The sequence below is a fragment of the Bombus affinis genome, chromosome 16 (genome assembly GCF_024516045.1).
Source record: "Bombus affinis isolate iyBomAffi1 chromosome 16, iyBomAffi1.2, whole genome shotgun sequence".
NCBI classification, from domain to species: Eukaryota; Metazoa; Arthropoda; class Insecta; order Hymenoptera; family Apidae; genus Bombus; species Bombus affinis.
The window spans coordinates 6,031,425-6,053,045 of NC_066359.1; the positions used below are offsets into that span (position 1 = coordinate 6,031,425).

General features: G+C 32.6%; 2 protein-coding genes and 3 long non-coding RNA genes across 15 annotated transcripts; 2 read left to right on the forward strand and 3 right to left on the reverse strand.

The window, feature by feature from the left end:
* The first annotated feature begins 86 nt into the window (after positions 1–86).
* LOC126925510 (unconventional prefoldin RPB5 interactor-like protein) lies at positions 87–2,903 on the forward strand. Of its 2 annotated transcripts, none has more exons than XM_050741124.1 (6): positions 87–525; positions 698–947; positions 1,030–1,176; positions 1,246–1,393; positions 1,468–1,987; positions 2,080–2,903. In XM_050741124.1, the coding sequence occupies exons 1-6, from the start codon at positions 460–462 to the stop codon at positions 2,203–2,205; spliced, it is 1,257 nt and encodes a 418-aa protein (XP_050597081.1). In that variant the 5' UTR covers positions 87–459; the 3' UTR covers positions 2,206–2,903. The 2 variants fall into 2 exon arrangements, with proteins under 2 accessions (XP_050597081.1, XP_050597082.1); XM_050741125.1 differs by having other exon boundaries at positions 1,033–1,176.
* On the reverse strand, positions 2,893–8,255 carry LOC126925523 (uncharacterized). Of its 4 annotated transcripts, none has more exons than XR_007713955.1 (2): positions 8,109–8,255; positions 2,893–6,554 (listed from the first exon to the last, which is right to left on the reverse strand). It is a non-coding gene; the product is annotated as an uncharacterized LOC126925523 (long non-coding RNA). The 4 variants fall into 4 exon arrangements; XR_007713957.1 differs by having other exon boundaries at positions 2,893–6,963; positions 8,109–8,249; XR_007713959.1 differs by lacking the exon at positions 8,109–8,255 and adding an exon at positions 7,690–8,102.
* LOC126925514 (N66 matrix protein-like) lies at positions 6,735–15,715 on the forward strand. 3 transcript variants are annotated; one of them, XM_050741137.1, is made up of 4 exons: positions 6,735–6,839; positions 10,620–10,796; positions 14,806–15,136; positions 15,449–15,715. In XM_050741137.1, the coding sequence occupies exons 1-4, from the start codon at positions 6,819–6,821 to the stop codon at positions 15,622–15,624; spliced, it is 705 nt and encodes a 234-aa protein (XP_050597094.1). In that variant the 5' UTR covers positions 6,735–6,818; the 3' UTR covers positions 15,625–15,715. The 3 variants fall into 3 exon arrangements, with proteins under 3 accessions (XP_050597094.1, XP_050597095.1, XP_050597093.1); XM_050741138.1 differs by lacking the exon at positions 6,735–6,839 and adding an exon at positions 6,860–6,998; XM_050741136.1 differs by lacking the exon at positions 6,735–6,839 and adding an exon at positions 10,042–10,143.
* Positions 10,003–21,620, reverse strand: LOC126925527 (uncharacterized). 5 transcript variants are annotated; one of them, XR_007713968.1, is made up of 5 exons: positions 21,471–21,620; positions 17,359–17,634; positions 11,410–11,694; positions 11,002–11,088; positions 10,003–10,704 (listed from the first exon to the last, which is right to left on the reverse strand). It is a non-coding gene; the product is annotated as an uncharacterized LOC126925527 (long non-coding RNA). The 5 variants fall into 5 exon arrangements; XR_007713969.1 differs by lacking the exons at positions 17,359–17,634; positions 21,471–21,620 and adding exons at positions 11,911–12,002; positions 14,670–14,765; XR_007713967.1 differs by lacking the exons at positions 17,359–17,634; positions 21,471–21,620 and adding an exon at positions 11,911–13,100 and having other exon boundaries at positions 10,003–10,419; positions 10,498–10,704.
* LOC126925537 (uncharacterized) lies at positions 19,935–20,744 on the reverse strand. The gene is made up of 3 exons (XR_007713983.1): positions 20,546–20,744; positions 20,289–20,426; positions 19,935–20,145 (listed from the first exon to the last, which is right to left on the reverse strand). It is a non-coding gene; the product is annotated as an uncharacterized LOC126925537 (long non-coding RNA).
* Position 21,621: the final 1 nt, after the last annotated feature.

A 21,621-nucleotide genomic window follows, 5' to 3' on the forward strand; every position in this document is an offset into this window, starting at 1 on the left:
AATAAAATTAAGATAAATTTAAGTTATATCGTACACTTAGATTATTACAAAAATTAATATTATATAGTGTAATAACTTTTATACTATCGCTCATACGGTAACATCTTTCACAGTGTTGCAACGATTTTTCAGATTTGAATAGGATTTTCTAGGTTATGTTTGAAGAATTAAACAATTTAAAAGAATATTTTCGATAAAAATTATGGCAATATAAACTGAGATTAAAATGTGATTATATTAAATGTTTTAGATAACTGGACAGAATATTTTATGTAGACTATGGATTTAAAATTATTGCAAAATATTAGTACTGATATTAATATACTTGTTTTCGTATATGTAATATCAGAGTTGATAATACAAAAATGAATAGCATTATCTTTTGTTTACTGTCAGTAGAGATTTTTAATCATATTTTCTCGTCTTTGAGAAATATTGTTATTTAACCTTTTTAATCTAATGATGAGTTTTGAGGACGATACGCAGAAAGTTCGACGTTTACTTTTGGATGAAGCTCTTGCAAAGGTAGATTCTTAAATAAAAATGAAGAAACAAAAGAATTCATTAAACAATTAACTCTTTATTTAACTTGTTCTATCACAAATTTAAAATTAATTATCTTGATAAAATATTTCACAATATAATTCTGTAAATTGTAAATTAATATATATTAAAAAAATGTGCAATATTTTTTAAGGGAATCCAACAAAACGAGGAACAGTGCAAAATATGGACAACTTACAAGAAGGGTCATCAAAAAGTTGCAGAAACGTTGCAAACTTTCCAGAAGGATTTATATGTAAACTGTATGGTGCCAATTGGAAAACGAGCACTAATGAAAGGCAAATTGATTCACACAAATGAAATACTTGCCTCCCTGGGTGATGGATACTTCGCAAAGTATAGTGCTTCAGGTGCAGCTGCCCTTTGTGAAAGAAGAATACAAAGTATGATTAATACATTGTAAAATAGAAATAATCTACTAATAATTAGAATTTAATGAACAATATTTGTAAAATTTTCTTCTAGAAGCTGAAGAAATGCTAGAGAACTTAAACAAGGAAAGAGATTTGTATGAAACTAGGATGATGATGATAGAAAGCAATCTTTTTGAAGATTATGCTGGTGGAGAAATTGTGGAACATTGGAATGAAGATCAAATTACAGAATGGAAGAGTAATTATTCTCATCTCTTCTTTATGAATAGATTTATATATGTATCTAAATATCCTTTAATTCTTACAGAAAAACACAGAGAAAGGGAAAGAGAGTATCATCAGAAATTAGCCAAACTTAGACAGGAAGACAGGAAAAAGATAGAGACAGAAGATGATTTATTTAATAGGCTTGATCAGCTTGAAATTGAAGAAGAATTAGCAGATGAATTAAATAGGTACATTTATAAACACTCTACTTTCTCTAATTCCTGAAATTTCGAATTTTCTTTAATGTTATTTTCATTAATAGATTAGGAGATGAAGCATATGAACTTTTTGGAGTAGAAGAATTGAAAGAAGGGGAATGTTATTATGAATCTGAAAGTTCCTCTAATAGTGAAGAAGAAGAAAAAGAAGATGATTCTAAGGAAGATAACAAACAAGTTCCTGATTCCAATACATATCAACATAAAGTCGAAACTTGTAAAGTTAAGAAATTGGTTTCATTCGCAGAACCAGAAGATCTTTCAAGAAAAGAAAAAGAAAATTTGATGAAAGAAAAGGAGAAAGGATGTGAAGACATAGTAGATTTTGAAGAAGATATTCTTCGGATAAAATTCACTCACTCTAAGAATAAATCGGTTACAAAATCGAATGGAGATTCGATAGAAACACCTGCAGATATTTATAGATTACTCGTTAAACCTAAGTCTATCTTGAAAAGATCACCAAATGATTTGCCTCCTGAACAGTCTACTCCACCAGAATATAGCACAGAAGACGAGAGTGAAGAAGATGAGGACACTGTTAAACCTTCAGTTTATGAAACTGTAATTTATAAAAAATATATACAATCTTATAATATACAAATCTGCTTTATAATAGTAATATGAAATGATGGAAATATTTTTATAATTTTTAGGTAGTGAAAGATATCAAAGAGAAGAACACGTTAGAAGTTACAAAGGGAGCTTTAGAAAAGATGGAAAAGAGTACCAATCCTAAGCCTGTTAGTAAATTCAAACGAGAGCGTCAACGAAGACAGTGACATATATAGCATTAAATAATTGTTTTGATATTTGTTTTTCAATAACAATATTGAAAATATTAAAATACTTTTAATAAAGTATTAATTTTTTATTAGGAATATATAATTATTCAAGAGCATATAATAGTTATTCAATCTGAGGAACATAAAAAGTGTAACTTGAGAATGGATTAATGATGAAATTATTTTTCATTTTTAACCTTGAGATCTATCTTGTTCTATTATAAATACTCATTTACGATAGGAAATTGCGACATTTTTGTTAGGATACCAATTAATATGATGATACACTTGGAGAGGCAAATATATATTATCAACTTTCTGTAGTCCAGGGTCTAGATAGAATATTGATAGGATCTAATTCAAATTTGGCGCTGTTTGCTTCTATTGTGGTTAGCTAATGATGAATTTCGTAACATAAGTACGTAGTTAGTAATGATCACGTTCTCTTGTTAGGTAAGGTTACTTCTATAATTTCGTATAATCTTTCTAAACTTTAATAACCTTAAATAGTGAAAGTGCAGAATAAAACTTTGCATGAAAAGGATTATATAACGTTGTGATTTGAACACTCCCTGAAAGAGAAGAATAGAAAATAATTTACATTTGCATTAATTAAATATTACAAGTGACTATGTATGAAACAATTGATCTTTTATTGGAAACGGTCAATAAAATGTTAATACATTTGGTTGAAATTGCTTACTTTATTAAGATTTATAAATTCGACAATGTAAAAGCTTAAAAATACAGAAATGAAAAATTTTAGAGCTTCCGTTCCACAATCCCACAATATCAAAACAAGTTATATCACATAATTTCATACTGGTAGATGGTATCCTAATTTGGCACGAATTAGAAGATTAATCTCGAGCCATAGTCGACTTGATATTGACATTATCTAGCATTGTTTTTTTCACGCTATTCACGTCCTTCATTATACGTTATTCGCGCCTCCGTAATTGCCACGACATATTGACATTCCTTGGAAGAAGAAGCTCGAGAACAATCTCGAGTACAAATTTCGTAAACATTACAAAAGATATCATACATCAGATACTATTACTAGTATAAACTTATAGTAGAAACTTTGATTATCTCAAAAAAAGTTCTAAAAATTTTTTGTAATATATTCCTGACAAAAAAAACATTAGAAAATTTTTATATTGCATTTTTAATTAATTCTTAGAATTAAAAAATCTCACATTAATTTTATCCTATATTATTTATATATTATTATTTTTAAAGTTAAATAGGATATACATGTGTGAATAAAAAAAGAATAGAATAAGTGAAAATTTTACAAAAAGTGAGAAGTTGATACATTCGGCTTCTGAGAAGCTCGCGATTCCTTTCGATTCATCTTTACGTAAAACTGACTTGAAAGTGCTTAAGTACTTTTATATGCATCCTTGATTTACTTTCGATCTCGATGTCAGATCGAAGGGGTCGCGTGACGCCAACTATGATGAAATAATGGACTTTTTGTTAGGCGCCCACTGGGATGATGCCTTTTCTTCGTCCAGTTAATTCATTATTCACATCACGCTGTTTCACAACGAGATATGGTAACATCAAACCATATACATATAGAGGAGAGAAAGAGGAGATCGGTCAAATTGTGCTGAAGGATGCGTTGCGTAAAATTGAAATGAATTTAGAGCATCCTTTGAGCGCATAATGACCTTGTCTATCATGCTTCAGAGAGAAAAAGATTATCTAAATAGATCGTCTGCAGAATCCTTTTTAATCGTCTGGAGAAAGTAGGAAGATTCTATAGCATTTGTATCATGCTTTATCTTCTTATTATCTACGTATAAATTCTACTATGATATCTGAAGAATTCTGAAAATGGAGAAATATGATTAACGTAAAAAGCTGAATTATAATTTTACTAAATTAAAAATGTTAATCTTATTTAATAGGAAAAAATTGTAAATCTTTTATATTCCATTTTTGTAAATAATTAATTTCCTATCATTCATTACATATATGCTACGAGGGATCATAATAACAAAGATATATAATATCAAATAGTATAAGTTATTAACCATAAATTAGAATAAAATATAAATTATAATAATACCAGAAGGTAATGTTTCTTTTTATAGAATTTATTAACAAAGATAATGCAAATTTGTATGTTACGTAATAAGGGTGGGACCAAACAATTTTTCAGTGAAACAATGAAGTGGCAACTTTTCGGTAACTAGAGCACGAATTACCCCGAAATCTTCTAAGAATTGTTAATTAAGCAAATAGTCCCTAGAGGGAGCATGTGTTTATCGCAACGCAATTGTTTCCGTTCACGTAACGGCGAACAATCAGGGAAAGGTTACGAAAGGAATCGAAAGTGAGAATTCGCACACTAAATAAACAATAAACCGGTCTTGATTAGGTTTATTTGACTCATTGATCCGAGAGATTAGATCGTAAGCTCATGATTACGCCTATTGTCCTAAACAAGATTAACGATTATTATTAATTTCGTTGCGTTTGCCTAACTTCAAAGAGGTCCTAGGACATGAAAAACTGTACTCAGTTGTTTGACTGGTGAATGACTTAATTAATTACCACGTCTCGATGTTATTCTATAATTTAGAAAAAAATTGCCAATATTTATCTATTCATACTCACATGTCAAGTAAAATTTCACGCCTTAGAAATTATAACTATAACTAGTAGAATGTAAAACTATTATGATTGTGGATTTATTACTTCGTTGGACCAACCATTTATAGAACTGCATTGTCCGACCCTTCAATTAGGTTAATAATGTGCACTTTCAGAATATACCACCATGGGAGGCATCCCATAAATCACTCAAATTAGTACCATCATATTTAGTACTAATAAATTATTAGATTTTCTTTCTGGTAACCTCGATAAACTGAAACAAGACTATAAATATTGCTTGAATGAACCAGATAAATAAAATATCATCATTCACCGGTTGAGAAGGAGCAGGATTCAACGGAGATGAATTACGAAACGTGATTATTCACAGTAATGTAATAACATAGTCGCATAGGTGAAATGACCAGTTCGAAAGATGATTTTAACGCCATTCAAATACGCAGGATACTTTCTAAATAGGACCGCGTGCCGATCTTGTCCCATCCAGCGTTCGTTTGCGTTACACATTTGCGTTAAACACAAGCTCGTGCCATTCCTTGACACGCGTCGTTGCGTGTATAATATTATTGACCAAGATTATGGACACTCGCAGAGATGCGTTGCGGTCTGTCAACGATGAAATAAATAAATCTCCTTCTGTACTCTAACGCAACTTCGATTGTCTTCACGGAGTAGCAAACACTCTATCAAAATATTTGTTTTTGGCGTGTTAGGTATATAAGATGGAGATATAAAGCATTTCATTAGTATTCATACATAGTTATTGATACTGATATTAATATTTAATAGTAATACTAATTTTAAAGTACAGTAGAGACTAGTTCTAGTATTGGTAATCTTTAATCTGATGAATATCAAATTTAAAAAGATGCAACGGGTGAAACGAGATTACGGCCACATAAATGTTAACTATCAGTACATACTTTGTACATTCATTTATCTATTTATGCAATTCAGCTATTCGTTTCTTCTATCTTTAAATTTTTCAAATATTGATAAGTACTGGATTTTTCTATAAACATAACTGAAGCTAAATTTTATTAATTCATGACTTGTAAATAACGCTCGAAAATAGCTGATCGTATTAGTATGGTACCGCTTATTATACTGACATTTGGTACCTCTTTTAAATATCAGTAATTACCTTAATTAGCTTAGGTTACCTTGGGTTATTTCATAACCAACTGATCATCAGCATCATATATTCCAATCTAATCCTCGACCATCAGTCACTCCTAATTTTTCTCTTTCTAATCCATTTCATAAATCAACTCGATAGAAGAAACCGGTACAGATCAGATCAAGTTCGCGACGTCAACCTCGACCCCGACTTTTTCCTGATGCGTGCACATACTTCTTTAAAATTCCAGATGCTCGACACTACAATACCTTCAATTTACCAAAGATAGAATACGAATGAAATCATTTCACCGCTTCTTCTTGTATTAAACCTACATAACCTAAAATTGTGCATCATTCCTTAGTATGGTATGAGGATATGGGAAGAAAATTTAGAGAAGTGTTACGCCACAAGATTAAGAGGATGGACAATGGTCCTGTGTCTTAATTAAGGCCCGATTGGCTAATTAGTCCTGATGTTAGATCCGCTGGAAGGCTGTGTCCCACGCTGTGAAGTAATCAGCTTTCTCCGCTCTGGAAGACGCGTTCCTCTCATACAGCAGCGCCGCCCCAAAATCGCGCATGCCAGACACCTGAAACAATGGGAAATAAAGCGCGGGCTTTCCACACGGTTGGCGTTCCTATGTGAACTGGAGTACAAGGAGAGACCCCCAGTTTTATACACGGGGGGATATCCACGCGGATCATCCTCGTACTGGAGAAGGATCTGTGCCCGACAGGAAATGAATCTTTGTAGGCGTAGGTGAGCTCTCTATATAAGCCAGCTATAACGCAAAACGTCACTATAATTCAGCATTCCGCACGGTGCTTCGGTTTTCTGAATATCTTCTGACAGTATGGATAGAGTGGTGCGACAGGTAATCAGGAAATTCACCGAGGAGTGGAATTTTTGTTGGTGCTGGTGCTATTCCGCTTCGCGAGTTCCGTCGTCGTTGACACGTGAGGAGTGATCTCAGGGACGCATTGGGTGGTCTTACAGACCTGTTGGTGGAGAATTTTGCTGATCAATGGATTTGGTAATAGTGGACGTTTTGGAAATTTTTGCTTTGAATGAGATATTGGCGGTGAATACTTGATCAAGGAAAGATAATTTTTGTTATAATTTGATCACTTCAATTTTTTTAAGCCTAAATTTTTTTAAAACTTACACGTTTAAAGATTTATATTTTATATTTTTTTTTTAAGTTTCATAATTTAAAATTTTGCTTAATATCATTTTTTAATATTTAGTTGTTTAAATTGAAATTGGTAATTTTTTTTAGTTCGATTTAGTTTTTTAAATTCAAAACAAAAATTGTTTAATTCTTAAATTTCCAAATTTTTAATTTTCTAAATTGTAAATATACGGATTTTGAGATATTTTATAACTTTGGCATATTGATAAGAGTTCCTATTAAGAAGGCAGCAAGATAATTAATTAATAATGTACTCTTAGGCAATATTATTTAATCCACAAATTGGCAAATTGCATGTAAAATTAACGTTAAATGCTTGTTGCAGTATTCCACGGAAATCCTCAATCTTCTCAGTTAAAATTCCCTTTAAGATAACCTAAATTAGAATCCTTTGCTCTTCTTATCCATAATTACCTACTTTCACATGGTTCACCAATTTTCCTATCCTTAGCACTTGTGAATAGCATAAAATATTTAATTACTATTTTCTTTCATAAAATTATTAACACTTCCATAAATTAATTTTACTTACCGTCGGTTAGGTCAATTAATCTATCAAGCGTCAAGGATGCGTTAACACATTTTATTTTTAAATCTTTTATATCTTCAATTTTCAAAATTTCAAATTTTCAGATCTTCAAATTTATTATTGTAAAAGGATATTGACTTCAAGTAGTTTTTACGCATTATTCCACAGTTTGTTCCTTAATGGTTTAATTACAACCTAACTTAAAACGCCATAACTTCTAAATGTCCACTTATACATATATGAATGTACACTCCACTAACTTCATCAACCATCCCTTTTAAAAACCGAGTTTCTCTTAAATTCCAATGTAATCAATTTCAAGTTTTAAAACTAGTTTCTAGATCTAACGTATAAAAATTTAAAGAAAAAAGAAAGTTTCTTCATTTTCCTAACCGCAAATATTGCAAGTGCAATTTACTAACCCCAAGTGGTTCGACCATCGTTGACGCTGCTTCAATGGAGTGGGAGAAAATGATCTGGGCGCCCAGTTGGGATGAATAGTTAGATCAACGTCATCTTACGCGATCAGTACTCCCCAGTGCGTGAAGTGTAGTGGTTGTCAGGCGCAGTTGGACGTTGTATGGCTCATTTTGTAGATACACAGTAGGCTGTTGCATTTCATTATGTAAGTGCACTTGGTCCCGTGTAATCATCTCCGTTAATGCGGCGCAGGCACGTACGCTTTACACGGGAATATAAATAACAACATATGCGTTTCGCAACCGGTTCTACGTGCAACTATTCTAACCTCGCGTTAAATGACATCACGCACATACACGCTTGGCTGCAACTACAGCTTGTTACGAAAATCAGTGTCCCAGAGGGCGCTATAAAGATCTTAAACGTGAAGATTCAAGTTAAAATCCGAGATCCAATGTTGATACATTTTTAGTTTGATGTTGGTCGTTTAATTATTTGTATTTCTAATTTTGTAGTGACATAAGAATATAGACAAAGGAATTTTTGTTAATGTATTAGAGTAGAGATTCGTCCACCGTGTATGTAGGTTAATTTTCTTACAATTAATATCTAATAACTTCACGCGCATATAAGGCATATTATACACGACAGACAATCAGCTTTTATAATTATCTATCTAGAAAGACTTTTCTCCTTTTTGTCTTTTACGTATAAATCATGGTCGATTTTCACTTCTTAACGATGTATTTTAGAAAAAAATTATAGAACATTGTGGAATGTTAATATGAAGTCATTATAATATAATGAATATACTAATAAACATAGTAATAACTGATTTTGAAAAATTAAGCCATTTTCCAAAAATTATTGTAATAGTATATACACATATGTGCCGGATTGCTCAATCATTTGACTCATCAGAATAATAGCAGATAGAGAATTCCTTTGTTTGTAAGAAAATGAGATAAATATAACTAGAATAATCTTTCATATCCTGGGCAGTCAATTAAAAGTGAATTCCATCAAGTTTCTCGTACAATGGAATTGAAAATTCCATTTCCAATACTTCTGATTGTGTCATCTATAATAACCAGAACTGATGAAAAATCCTTGAACAAATATATAATTATTGTAAAGAATTTTAAAAAATTATAAAGAGCATTGAAAGTGTTATGTAACAAACTTGAGCACAATTTGATTAATTTAAAATAATAATAAAAACAATTACAAGAATTTCATAATTTTAATGAATTATAAATATAATCAATGGTTTGAAAATTTGGAGATAACAGATAGTTTAAAGATGAATATTTTTACCCAATAAACATCTATCTAATTGTACTTTATTTTTAACAAAAGGGAAAATGTATACTTCGACCATCGCGCCTCAGAAAATTGTACAGCGGGTTGCCTGATGTTAGGCGTTTAACTCCTTCATCGTTAAAGCTCCATTACTAGAAAAACAGAGCAAAATAGGACATATATTTATTAAATAAAATGTGTCTCATTTATTATCCTCTATAATGTGTTACTCAATTAACCTATAATCCTGAAAAATTTTATTATTTATCAATTCTTTAATACAATATGTAACATCTCTTGGAATTTAAAAAATCATTTCACAGATATAATTAAGTCACTGTTGACTTATTCATGAACGAAAGTTACATTTCTTATTTCACATCCGGATGAATTTGTGCCCAATATTCTGTTATTACATTGTTCGGTACACAATACAGAGAGCGTGACTGGTGGTCTGCGTGAGTTTGGAAAATTTGTTTCCTTGTAAAAGGATATATATATATAACAAGACGATTCTTTAACGAGAACTTGTTGTAGTCCAACGGAACACAGTCTAATTCCTTCGTTTTCATCTTTCTTCTTCCTTTCCCGCAATCGCGCTTAATCTGGCGCTGATTTTGAACGCGGCGCGACATGACGCAACGTTTCCCTCTCTTTTGCGCACTCGGAGGCTTTCTCACGACAGAAACGGGAGGAAAACGCTGGCTCACGACTCCAATTTCTCGCCTACGCAACGTGAGCTGCCTTGATCATCTCGCGCTTTCGACGCGACGCATCTGTTCTACGCCTGGGAATCTGTCTGATACCTTTCGAATTAATTATTCCTCCGCGCTACTCATTTATTATGCTATTAACGCTATGCGTTGTGATTATCATGAGAGAATAGCGACTTGAATATTATTATTAGTAATATTTTAATAATTAAGAATCAATAATTAGGTCAATGCCGTTTTATTGAGATTTGAGACACTGATAGGTTTTCAAGCTTCCAGATAGATTTCCCAAGGTTACCTTAAAATATTCATCTACCATTAGACTTTTGAAACGAACCATAAAACATAGTCACTGACAATGAGTACTCTTACTCACTAGTTATAGTAATCTTTAACGTATAATCCACAAATATCAGTAGATCTCTGAAGTAATTCTTGAGGTGTATCCTATAAATATTCTTCAGTGTCTGATGTGATTAACCAGGCCTTAATTTCCAGTTAACTCTTGCCCTCATGGTGAGCATAGGAATTGTGCAATGTGAACCACCATTGAATACCCAATATGGTGTCCCAGGGAATTATGCTGGAAGCAACAACAACCATGGAACGTCTGGTGGAAATGGTCTTGGTAATCATCATTACGACAATGGGAACGATAATGATTACGTCGATCAGGTAAGGTGCAACTGTGATCTAAAATGAATCAATCTACACCCCTTATAAAATTCTATTAACCATAAATCATCAATCTGAACTCTGTCAAAATCATAGAACGATGGTTAGATATACATAAGATGGTTGGTATAATTTATTTATTGCTTGCCATTTAAGATCTCTTCTTTTGTGCATCTAACGATCACGATTGCTTAAACTTAATTACCTTCTTCTTGGGCTGGTTTCAGAACAAGGAACAATTCGCTGTTGCGATAGAAACTAAATTACGTTCTCTTCAACGATTGATGCTACCCTAAGGAAATTCATTTTGGTGTTAGGAACATTGCATTATTCTAAGAAATTGCTGTATCAAACAATAACCGAATATTTTTTAGAATATTCCTTCATATTGAAAACAGTTTTGTTTGATATAATAACGTAATGATATAATTCAATATAACGAAGAATTACAAAAATATAAGTATTATATTAAAAGTAAAAAATACAATTTCTGTTAGGTGTATTAATATTTCAATAACATAGTGGAGATTATGGAGAATACAAAAAATAATAAAAAAAAAATATAGGAAGAAAGTTGCAAAATGGGACCTGTTTTTAACAAGATATTACTTACCAGTTAATTGAAGAGATAACACAAAGGAAATTGATCTTGAACGATTTAGTTCACTAAACCGCGTTACTCATTGATCCATTCATTCTGCATTTCCGACATACTGTTTCATAGTAGAGGCAAGGGTTGCAATAGATGAATAGATCTGGGTTAACGCTGATTCTACAAGTAACATTGAACTTTGTCGAGCACTCAATGCACGATCTGCTTACGTAAATGTAGAATGGATTGACCGGACATCGATTTTGCACTCTTCTCTTTCTCTTCGTTATCTTCTATCGTGATATCCTGAAAGTTCAAAATGATTACTTATTAGAATTTATAAAATTATTATTATTATTTTATAATACAAAAGCTAATTGTTCAAAATTTATAAAGCTTATATGTATCGCAATTTCATCTTCAATTTATTTTTATTTATCTATTAATCTCTTATGGTAATCGCCTATTTCAACTGTAACAAGAGAAGAATTATCGTAGAATCATTTAAAGGAGATCTCAGACCACTCGTTTCGTAGCGCTATTACGGGAATTTATGTTCTTCATAAGCACTTCAACTTTGTTGCGACAGAGAACAATAACCACTCCTCGAGTCGCTGCAACACCGATGAAATTACATTAATACATGCGGCTATAACGTTGCAAAGCAATATACAACATCCCTTATATAGGTGACCAAAATGACTAGGCTTATCCAACAAGCGTTTAACAGAATTTGAAGCCTTGGTACCTCAAATACATTAGTATGAATTTCAATCCAGAAATATCCCTAAAATTTTATTTTCCCTAGAAAAAGTTTTTTGATTAAAAATGCTTCCCTTAAAAATTCAGAAGAATATAACGTCTTTATTAAAGATAAAATTATAACATATATAAATTTTACAAGGTTTGACTATGATTTACTATATTTATTATGTATGTATTATGCTATATTTGTATATAACGCCGTAACGCGTCTTATAACGTGAGATTGATAGTCGAGGAGAGAAGAGATGATGTATGCACGTGATGGGACAGGATAACATACTATGATAGTTGGATCCTTCTAGACGACCATAAGATGAACAGCACGTGATTGTTGGAATCATTGCTCTACGCACTCGATGGGTAAACGAGTTTATCATGTATGAAATCAGGAATGCTGGTTGGCATAACTTTCTGCGGGCTCTAATGGAGGATAAGCGTTGGCGAGTTAAAGAGAACGCAGAACAAATGCACTCGGATTGGTTGAAAATACTGAAACGAATCTTTTACCAAGGAGATGATACGTCTGGGAGGATTTTGGATTAAATTGTATAAAGAGATAGACAACAGGAGAATTTTCTGCAGTGAAGACATTATTTCGAGGAATTAAAGGAGAATTTTTTCTAAATACGGATGATTCAGAAAAAGATAATCTACGAAAAGAATATTTAAAATAAGGAAACGTTCCATAAGAAGTGAAAAGATATTTCATAAAAAAATATTCCACAGAGAGATGATGTATATAATAAATATTTCAACACAGAAACAATCTAATCTAACAAAGTATTTCATAAAATAACAAAAATAATAATTATATTAAGAAAGAATATCCTCAACATCTACTTGTAATAAAAATAACTTCAACGAAGAGGAAACAGGAAACTGTGCCCATGGCACTATTCCAGGTTCCGGAAATTATACGTGGGCACCGGAATCCTGATGTTCCACCATGAAATGTTATACATTCATCCGGTTATGTAGCATGACGTAAACTTAGTCTGACGTAACAATATTAATAGGGTGAACCGCGACCGTAGGCATCATCCGTGGCAAATCGTTACTGCCGATTAGCTAATCATCTTAAGAATCTAAACGATCCGGTTATGTGCATTTGCGCGGTTCTAGCCGCGGGGTCGAACGGCCTGGCGCGAGCCAGATTAAATCACAGTCGTCTTCCTCCTTTTGTTGTTCTTCTTCAGTCACTTCGTCTGTACCACTTCTTAGAAGAAAGTTCAGCCACTCAGTGTAACCATTTACATGGTGTAACTCGAGCATTTACACCATCCTTTTTTTTTCTTATACAAGTTAAATGCAATATTAAGACAATTTGATAGTGTTGTGTGAATAACTATGAACACTTTAACTTCTTGAATAACCATGAATGATAGCTTATACTGAGTCTGTGGTTAGAAAATTTAAATTAATTATTGGTGTAATGATGGGAGTAATAAAATGATAATAATAATTTAGAGAAGTTACTAGGAAAATAATACATAATAATATAGGGAAATATCATAATGAGAATAACAATCTAAGAAATACTGAAATTATAATAATCTTCTACATGTGTATTTATAGTGCACCAAAGAGGCTTCAAAGAAATATTGCATTGGCAATAATAATAAACATAATTGTCACATAATGGAAATATATCAATTTGAGAAAGTATTTAGACAATTAGGTATCAGCATCTCAAGGATTAGTATAATAATAGTAATTCAAAGAGATGATACAATTGACAAATCATAATAAGTTACTATACCGGTTAAAGTGTAGCACTTTCTAATGTCTTCTTCACATGTTACATTCACTTAGAAGAATCTATTGTTCCACATCAATCACAAAAATTATCTAGAAAATCAAAAGGAAAGTGATGATGAAACTGGTTAAAATTATTATATAAGCAAAAGTTATTGGAATTATTTATCATCTAAACAGAAAAATAAGATTATATAAAAAGAATATAATAAACAGTTCCAACCACTCTAATGGCATCTTCATGTTATCAAGCAACATAGGGAAGACAATAGTCTAATAATGAAATCATTGAATTAGGTTAGGAAAACATTCAAAGCGGTGATCCGAGAAGCCACTTTAATAGAAAGTCCGACAAGGGAATCCGTGATCGGCACCTAACATGCAAATAAGGCTCGTGCGTGCACAATAGAGATTATAGAGTATAACGTCTCCATTGTTTATGCGTTACTGTAGTTATTGAGATATCATTAATCAAAAGTTGACCTAGAATTAAATTAAAAATAAGATACAAAATCTTCAGCATCAGATTTTATTCTACTACTTACATGTTTATAAAACGATAACTCCCCTAAATCACGAATTTTCATGCATATAGAATGTTTTAAAAGAAAAGGTAAATCGAGATGAAAGAATAATGACGATAGAAAGTTAGGTTTGTTTCCTAGCAATAAAGTTTCCAAGATACGAATTTTGGCATCTATGGACAGCAATACACTTTTCATAGTTTTCTTACTTAAAATATTAGTCTCTCCTTCACTGACCTATAATTATGAAATGTTCTGTATAATTATATGCCATTGGTATCATCAACGGTATCGAAGGCGAGATATTTGAGAATAATTCTATTTCACTTTTACTATTAGTATCATGTTAAGAAGAATACAAACATCGTTTCAGCCAATGTCCTACGAATTCGGATATGCAGTGAAAGATCAAGCAACCGGAAATGATTTTGGCAGACGCGAGAGCAGTGATGGGGAAACTGTAAGAGGAGAATACAGAGTTCAGTTACCAGATGGCAGGACACAAATTGTGACTTACACTGCTGATTGGAGGACAGGTTTCCATGCAGATGTAAGATACGAGGGTACACCAACCTATCCTGATCAGTACAACACTCAGAACAATGGTTATAACAATAATAACAATAATAATAACCAGGGTGGTGGCCAAGGTTTTGGCTTCCATGGTAATAATGGAGGTGCAGGATACAATGCAGGCAATTTAGGTAATTTATGATTCCCCAGGTATACAGCTGTTAACAATTAGAGGGTTATTTACCCAACTGAGTTTATTGGATAGTTCATAATATTATTTAAGAATCATATAATTTGTGTTCTTACTATATGAATATTATTTTATCCTTTAGAAGTAATAAAGATGTACATATTTGAGCTTAATATGTGTTGAGTTCTCAATTGATAACTAATTAAAGTGAATTATGGAACTCAGGCAGGTGTCTGACTATAATTCATTGTTATGAGAATATCGGTAGCTGGAGGAGTTAATTAAAACTAATTGTTACATTTTGTGGTTGAAGGTAATAATGGAGGCTACAATTACCAAGCACCAAGTGGAAGCTTCAACAATGGTAACAATTATCCCTACCGATTTGGTTCCAACTCGTTGGACAACAGTTATAACAACTTTGGAGCTCGCAATAACTATAATACGCGGACTCCATCGACGACGTACGGGCCAGCCTTTAAGAAGTGACTTTAGTACAATTCCTATTGTTAGCATAGGATAAGAAGCGTCCGTCCTGTAAGATTAGCGATTTTGTAATAAAAACTATTTTATCTTTTTATATTTATGTTTCCCAAATTTTCTGATACAACCCCTTATCGTTATAAAAGGTACGAGAAAATTAAAAAAAGAATCTGATAATAATAATAATAACAATAATCAGGACTATTTAAGATGCGTTTTAAAGGATATTCAGACATAATAAAAATATTGAAATACGTAAAAAATAAGTAACACGGTACGAAAAATATTATAATAGCAAAAATAATTGAAACAACGAAAGCATTAAAAACATTACAGAACATTTGAGAAATTAATGCTCGTACAATGAAAGGTACGTAACATAAATGAATCTGAAGCAGTCTCAGAGCAGATGCGATCAATATAGGAAATCCAAATAACTGCTGTCTATCCAAGAGCTTCGTTGATTATATAAATAATATTACTTTACCGTAACTGATTGTATAATTACTGATTTTCTCACAGTTGGTGAAATCGCACATTAATCGAGTTCACGTCATGCTGATGTATCGAGTAGGTAGGAAGAACAAAACCTGATTGAAAAATGTTTCATTCCTCGCAGAAAAAAATAATCTGGATACGTTTTGAGAAGCATCCGTAATGGATCGAGTTTCGATCGATGTTATTTCATATTATGTCACCAGGAAGCCTGAACATGGCACGTGCTTGAGAGGACGCTTTCTCTGATATTGTAACATCTAAATTGCGTCCCGAATGAGATTCCACAACGTGTCAAAATAGTCAAGTACACTGACTGGCATCGCTATTCATCCCAACTTTTAAAATGTGGACATTATACTTAGTCCTAAAAAAGAAGTAAATTCTTTTAGAAAAGAGTTTTACTTTTCATTTATTTATTTATTTTCTGTACGATTATTACGTATCTGCAGATAAATACTCGCGTAGGCGTAATGACAATTCCCCTATGGTTTGCGAGATTCATTTTAATGATAGTCGATTAATCATTAGACGCTGCGTAAAATCAGTTCGTTTCACACGAAACACTGATATATGATAAATGAGCGCATAACGTCGAGTTCCTTTTTGAGCATCCACGACATTAACGGATTGGATTAATATACGTCGTGTATTCTTAAGTTTTCAATACAAAGAACTATTGCATTTTATTACGGTCTAGAACCATAAAAATATATTGCTACAGTATGATCTAGCTATTATTAGCTCTAAAACGTAATTTGGAAGTCCTAAATTGATCACTAAGGACGTATTAATAACTAACCCATTTGAAATACCATACATAACTACATATGTCTTAATACATCTATATTATTTCATTTTATTATCTTAGAAGAAAATTGATGCGAGTCAATAATTAACCGTATAAAAATAAAATAATGAAAACGATGTACCTAATATATAATAATTACAATTACTATTATTTTAAAACAAAAGTAAAAATGTAGAGACTCCAATATGTGGGTTAAAGTAATTGCTTAACTCAACCACTAAATCTTTTATTTTCCTATTTTTAAAGTCAATTTTCAACTAATCTCTCGCATTGAAGGCACAGAACTGAGTCCCATAGAAGCAGGAAGGACAAACACGAGCCGTTTTGTCCTTCCACCAGTGACAGGGGATGTGTGACTGAAAGCAAAGGTGAAGGTGAGCGAAGCGGAGAACAAAAAGGCTCTTTGATTGTAGCGTGTGTTAGAACGAACTTACGAAAACAACGTGACGTAATCGGATAGGATGCGTCTGATTCGCGGTCTAAGATTGGCCGACGTGAAAGATGAGTTGCTGGTTTAATCGGTGCTACAACAGTTTTGAAAGTGCTTTCTGCGAGCCCCAACGCTCCATTTAAAGTTAATTTCCTTGACTTCGTTTAAAACTGTCGGAGAACGGTCAGTGAGGAGAGACGCGTTACGTTGGTACTTCTACGATGCAATAAATATGCTGCATTGACGATCAGATGTTAGCTCTATTGGATCTGATAGCGACCTGCAAGAATAACAATTGTCAGTTGATTTTGGATTAGGAAAAGTAGATGTTCTAGTTTCATTTTTGACATGTCTTTTGTAATCTATACAAGATGATGACTTAGATTTATAGCTGTTACTAATTATGTATACTGTTCTTCACAATAGTTCAATATGGAAATAGATACTATGGGGAAAGAGCGTATGATTTATGTTTATGAATCTTCTTACAATTTTTGGACAATAATTATGGTTCTTCCTAATTGTCACGTATTATTCTTATAAATAGTTTGATACAGAAGTGGGTAATATGTAGACAAATTTACTAGGAGGGAAGGATTTAAGTTTAAGTTTCTTGGTACTATATAGATAAATCTTGAAAAATTTCATAGACCTCTAGCCAATAGCATATGAAAGGAAATATAACAAATCTAGAAATATGATACTATCTAATTCTTATGGACTAACTGACTTTAGTTAGTAACCTGTTAAAGATTCAAGGACTATATGAAGAGAAACATCAGAAACCTGTAATTATGACTCTTTCTAGTTTTTGTTTTAGCCAAGAACCTGTCAGTCTAACTACCATAGAAAAACAGAATGTTTGTTAATGGCTTAAACTTGTAGCTGTTTCGCTTCTCAAGTCAAACTTCTCTCAACAATTCGTTAAAAAAGTTACCACATGAAAAAGAGAACTGAATAAAAAAATTTCTTAACAAACTTAATTCACGATTGAAAAATAAATAAATTAATAAAATTTCAATTTATAAGAAAGGACTTATAAAAGTCCTTTAATTAGCGTAACTCATATTTCATCAGTAAATAGATGAATAAAATTTCAATTTACAAGATATAGAAGTGACAAATGATTAAAAATGTAGTGTGAGAGAAGTCGAAGGAGGCTCAGTAACAATCAATGGTATCCGGATACGTCTTATTCATAGATAGTTTGTTGCGAGGGTGAATACGGATGGGATAAAGTTGCGAAAAAGGTTTCGTAGAACGATGGCGTAATCGGTAATGCGTTCGACTAAAGAGTACGTATGTACATTTCGCCGGTGCTTCGACATGAAAGACGTTAGCCGTTGCAAAGGAACGTGGATAATGATTGGAATATGCTTCTAATGCTCTGGATTCACCGTGAAAAAACCACGGCCGAAACGAGGATGAAGCCTCGAAAACATTCATCATTTCTGAACACTTCAGAGATCCTTCACTGTCTCGGATTTTGTCCCTAGACATTTCTATTCTGCGTTGTTATCCTTTACAATTTACAATATGATACCTAGGAATTTTTCTATTGGTCGAAGACTTTGGTAATGTTGAAATATCCTGTAGCACAATGGATGGGTATTAGCATATATCTTTCATATTTTCAATCAATAATAATCTATATGTAGGAAGACTTACGAACAACTTTGAAAATCAGAGATGAAAACCACAAAATTTGAAACTTTGTAGATCGAAAGATCTGAAAATTTGGAAACACGAGAACATGGAAAATCTTAAAATTTAAACATTTGAAAACTGAGAAATCTGGAGAGCTAAAATTTTGAAAATTCGCAGATTTGACAATAAAAAAATTTGAAGATTTGGAAATTACAAAATTTGAAAGTGAAACGTTGTGTCGATCTGATGTTGATACTTATTAGGATAAATTAGAAAAAAGATTCTAATTCCAACAGCTTCAATCCCATTGAGAGAATCCAGGAGCAACCCTCAGGATGTATAACCTGTAAGTTGCATCAGTAGTTAACCACCAGAGGACAAAGCTGTCGATCATAGGGTTTTCTGTGAGCGAGGTTGGAACACCGATCGAGAGAAAGAGGAGAGACTGCATTCTGCATACATGCATGCATATGCAGAAGGCTCCACACGTCTTCCGCATCGCAACGATTACACAATTACCGTTTATCCCCGATTACGGAGTAGACGGTGCATCAAAACGTTCACTCCGTGATTCCATGGCAAACATTAGAAAGAGAAACACAGAATCTGGCCGCTCTTATGGGGCACGAGCTTCCATGCAGCAGGCCAGCCCCTACCCCGAACCTATTTTCACTGTGTCAGCTATAATTAGCGATAATTATGTCGGGATTAATTAAGTGTCCCGTCACAGACTGGCCTGTATCGGCTATTCAAGATAACGCAACACTATACTGAAATTACGAAATCAGATTAGGAAACGAATTAGCGGCTGTAAATATGCCAAAGGCGAATCATTATAGCAAATTGGTATAGTCTAACCACGTGTGTACTATAGAGGCTACTATGAGTTGTTTTGCGAAATTATCGATCCTGTAGGTCATTCAGTGTGATCCCTTTATCCTCGAAATAGGAGCTCAAGTGATTTTTCGATTTGCTGGTTGGTCTTTTCAAGGTTGAATAACTTAGTGAGGTTATAAATGGAGTAAAGGTGTCCTGAGTGATTGGGTATGGCTACTGGATGCTTTTTTGGGACAAGTTTATGACAGGTCCATTCAATATTCATTCCTAGATGTTTTGTACTATTCATCGTCGTGTGGTTGTAATTCTGTAAATACAATAAAGCCCCTATGTAGTAGTTGAAGGAATATATTCATAACAGCTGATTACAGGTTCAACAAATCAGCTACTTCATGAATAAAAGAGTTATTAATTCTGCATTGAGAGCCTTATATATTTCTTTATATCGACCTTGCGCTTTTTATTGTATCTGAATGAATTTTGTGTGTTTTCTTTATCATTTTTATTCCATTAATCATCTGGAAACACAGACAAAGTAGTCTTCTCTCAGCTCTCTCATTCCAGTTTTGAAGTAAGTTAAATATCTTCCTAAAAAAGTGAATAATTTGATGATTGTGACTAATGTAGCTGAAAATTCTTTTTGCTACAAGTTTAAATAGAGACTGGTTATTATTATAGCAGCCAAACGTATCTCTTTTTGCACTGACCTTATAGTTTTTAGTTCTGTAGTAATTATAGTCACACGTGTAATTAGGAATCTCGAAGGATATAATTTTTGTACTTGAATCATTGATAGAAAATTGATATTTTACTCAAATAGCTGGAAGGAGAAATTAATGGCAAATTTATAAGGGGTTGCGGGGAAAGTGATTCCTGCGTGCTCGAGCATGTTGTAAGAATCGCCTACGTTTGGCGATTTAAGTAACTGCCGGCAATCCTGAGCGAGTAATACGTTTTACGAAACGAATATAATAGTAGTGTTGGATGACGATCATGTCATTCGGCTCGTATGATTATTTGCCATACTATTTGGCCTCATTATTGCGATTTAACTGTTATACATGGCTTCATATGTACGTTCCATTCTATCTTATTTTTTCGAATAGTCAAAATTTCACAATAACCCATTAGATATGTAATTGAAATTATTGTAAAAAATATTAAATTATTTTACTAGAAAATTCTAGACGATTTGGAAAGTATTTGTAATTTAAATTTACAAGATTAATAATTACAATTTTAATCTTTTAAACTTTAGATTTCAGATCTTCTAACTTTAACTTTTTAAATTACCCGCTTTAAAAATAATTGTTAAAAATATAATTGTTAAAAACATTATCATAATTGGAGAAAAAATTTAGTTGCAAAAGTACTTCTAATTTCTCATGGAAACAATACCTCGTAATTTCATTGAAAAGAACATGCTAATAAGCGGGGAAGATGTCTGATGAGGAACAAATCATAGAAATAGATATGAAGATCGCTTTATCGAGGGAGTAAACGCGTCAATTGGAGATGAGTTAATGTTTTCTCTGAAGTGAACGCGCGAAATCGTTTAGAAACTGTTTCATATGATCAGGTTAGTTGGCATCAGTCAAGTTTCTGTATAGAGATATAGCTCCAGATAGTTACCTCATATTCGCCACGAGCCTTCTGCTAGATCTGACAATCAGTCTTAACACCATGAAAAAATTCGACCTGGTCATTTTCGTAATCGGATTGTTGTTTACGACGGCTTCTACCAGTTAATGAACTCATTAAGAGGAATATAAATACAACAGAG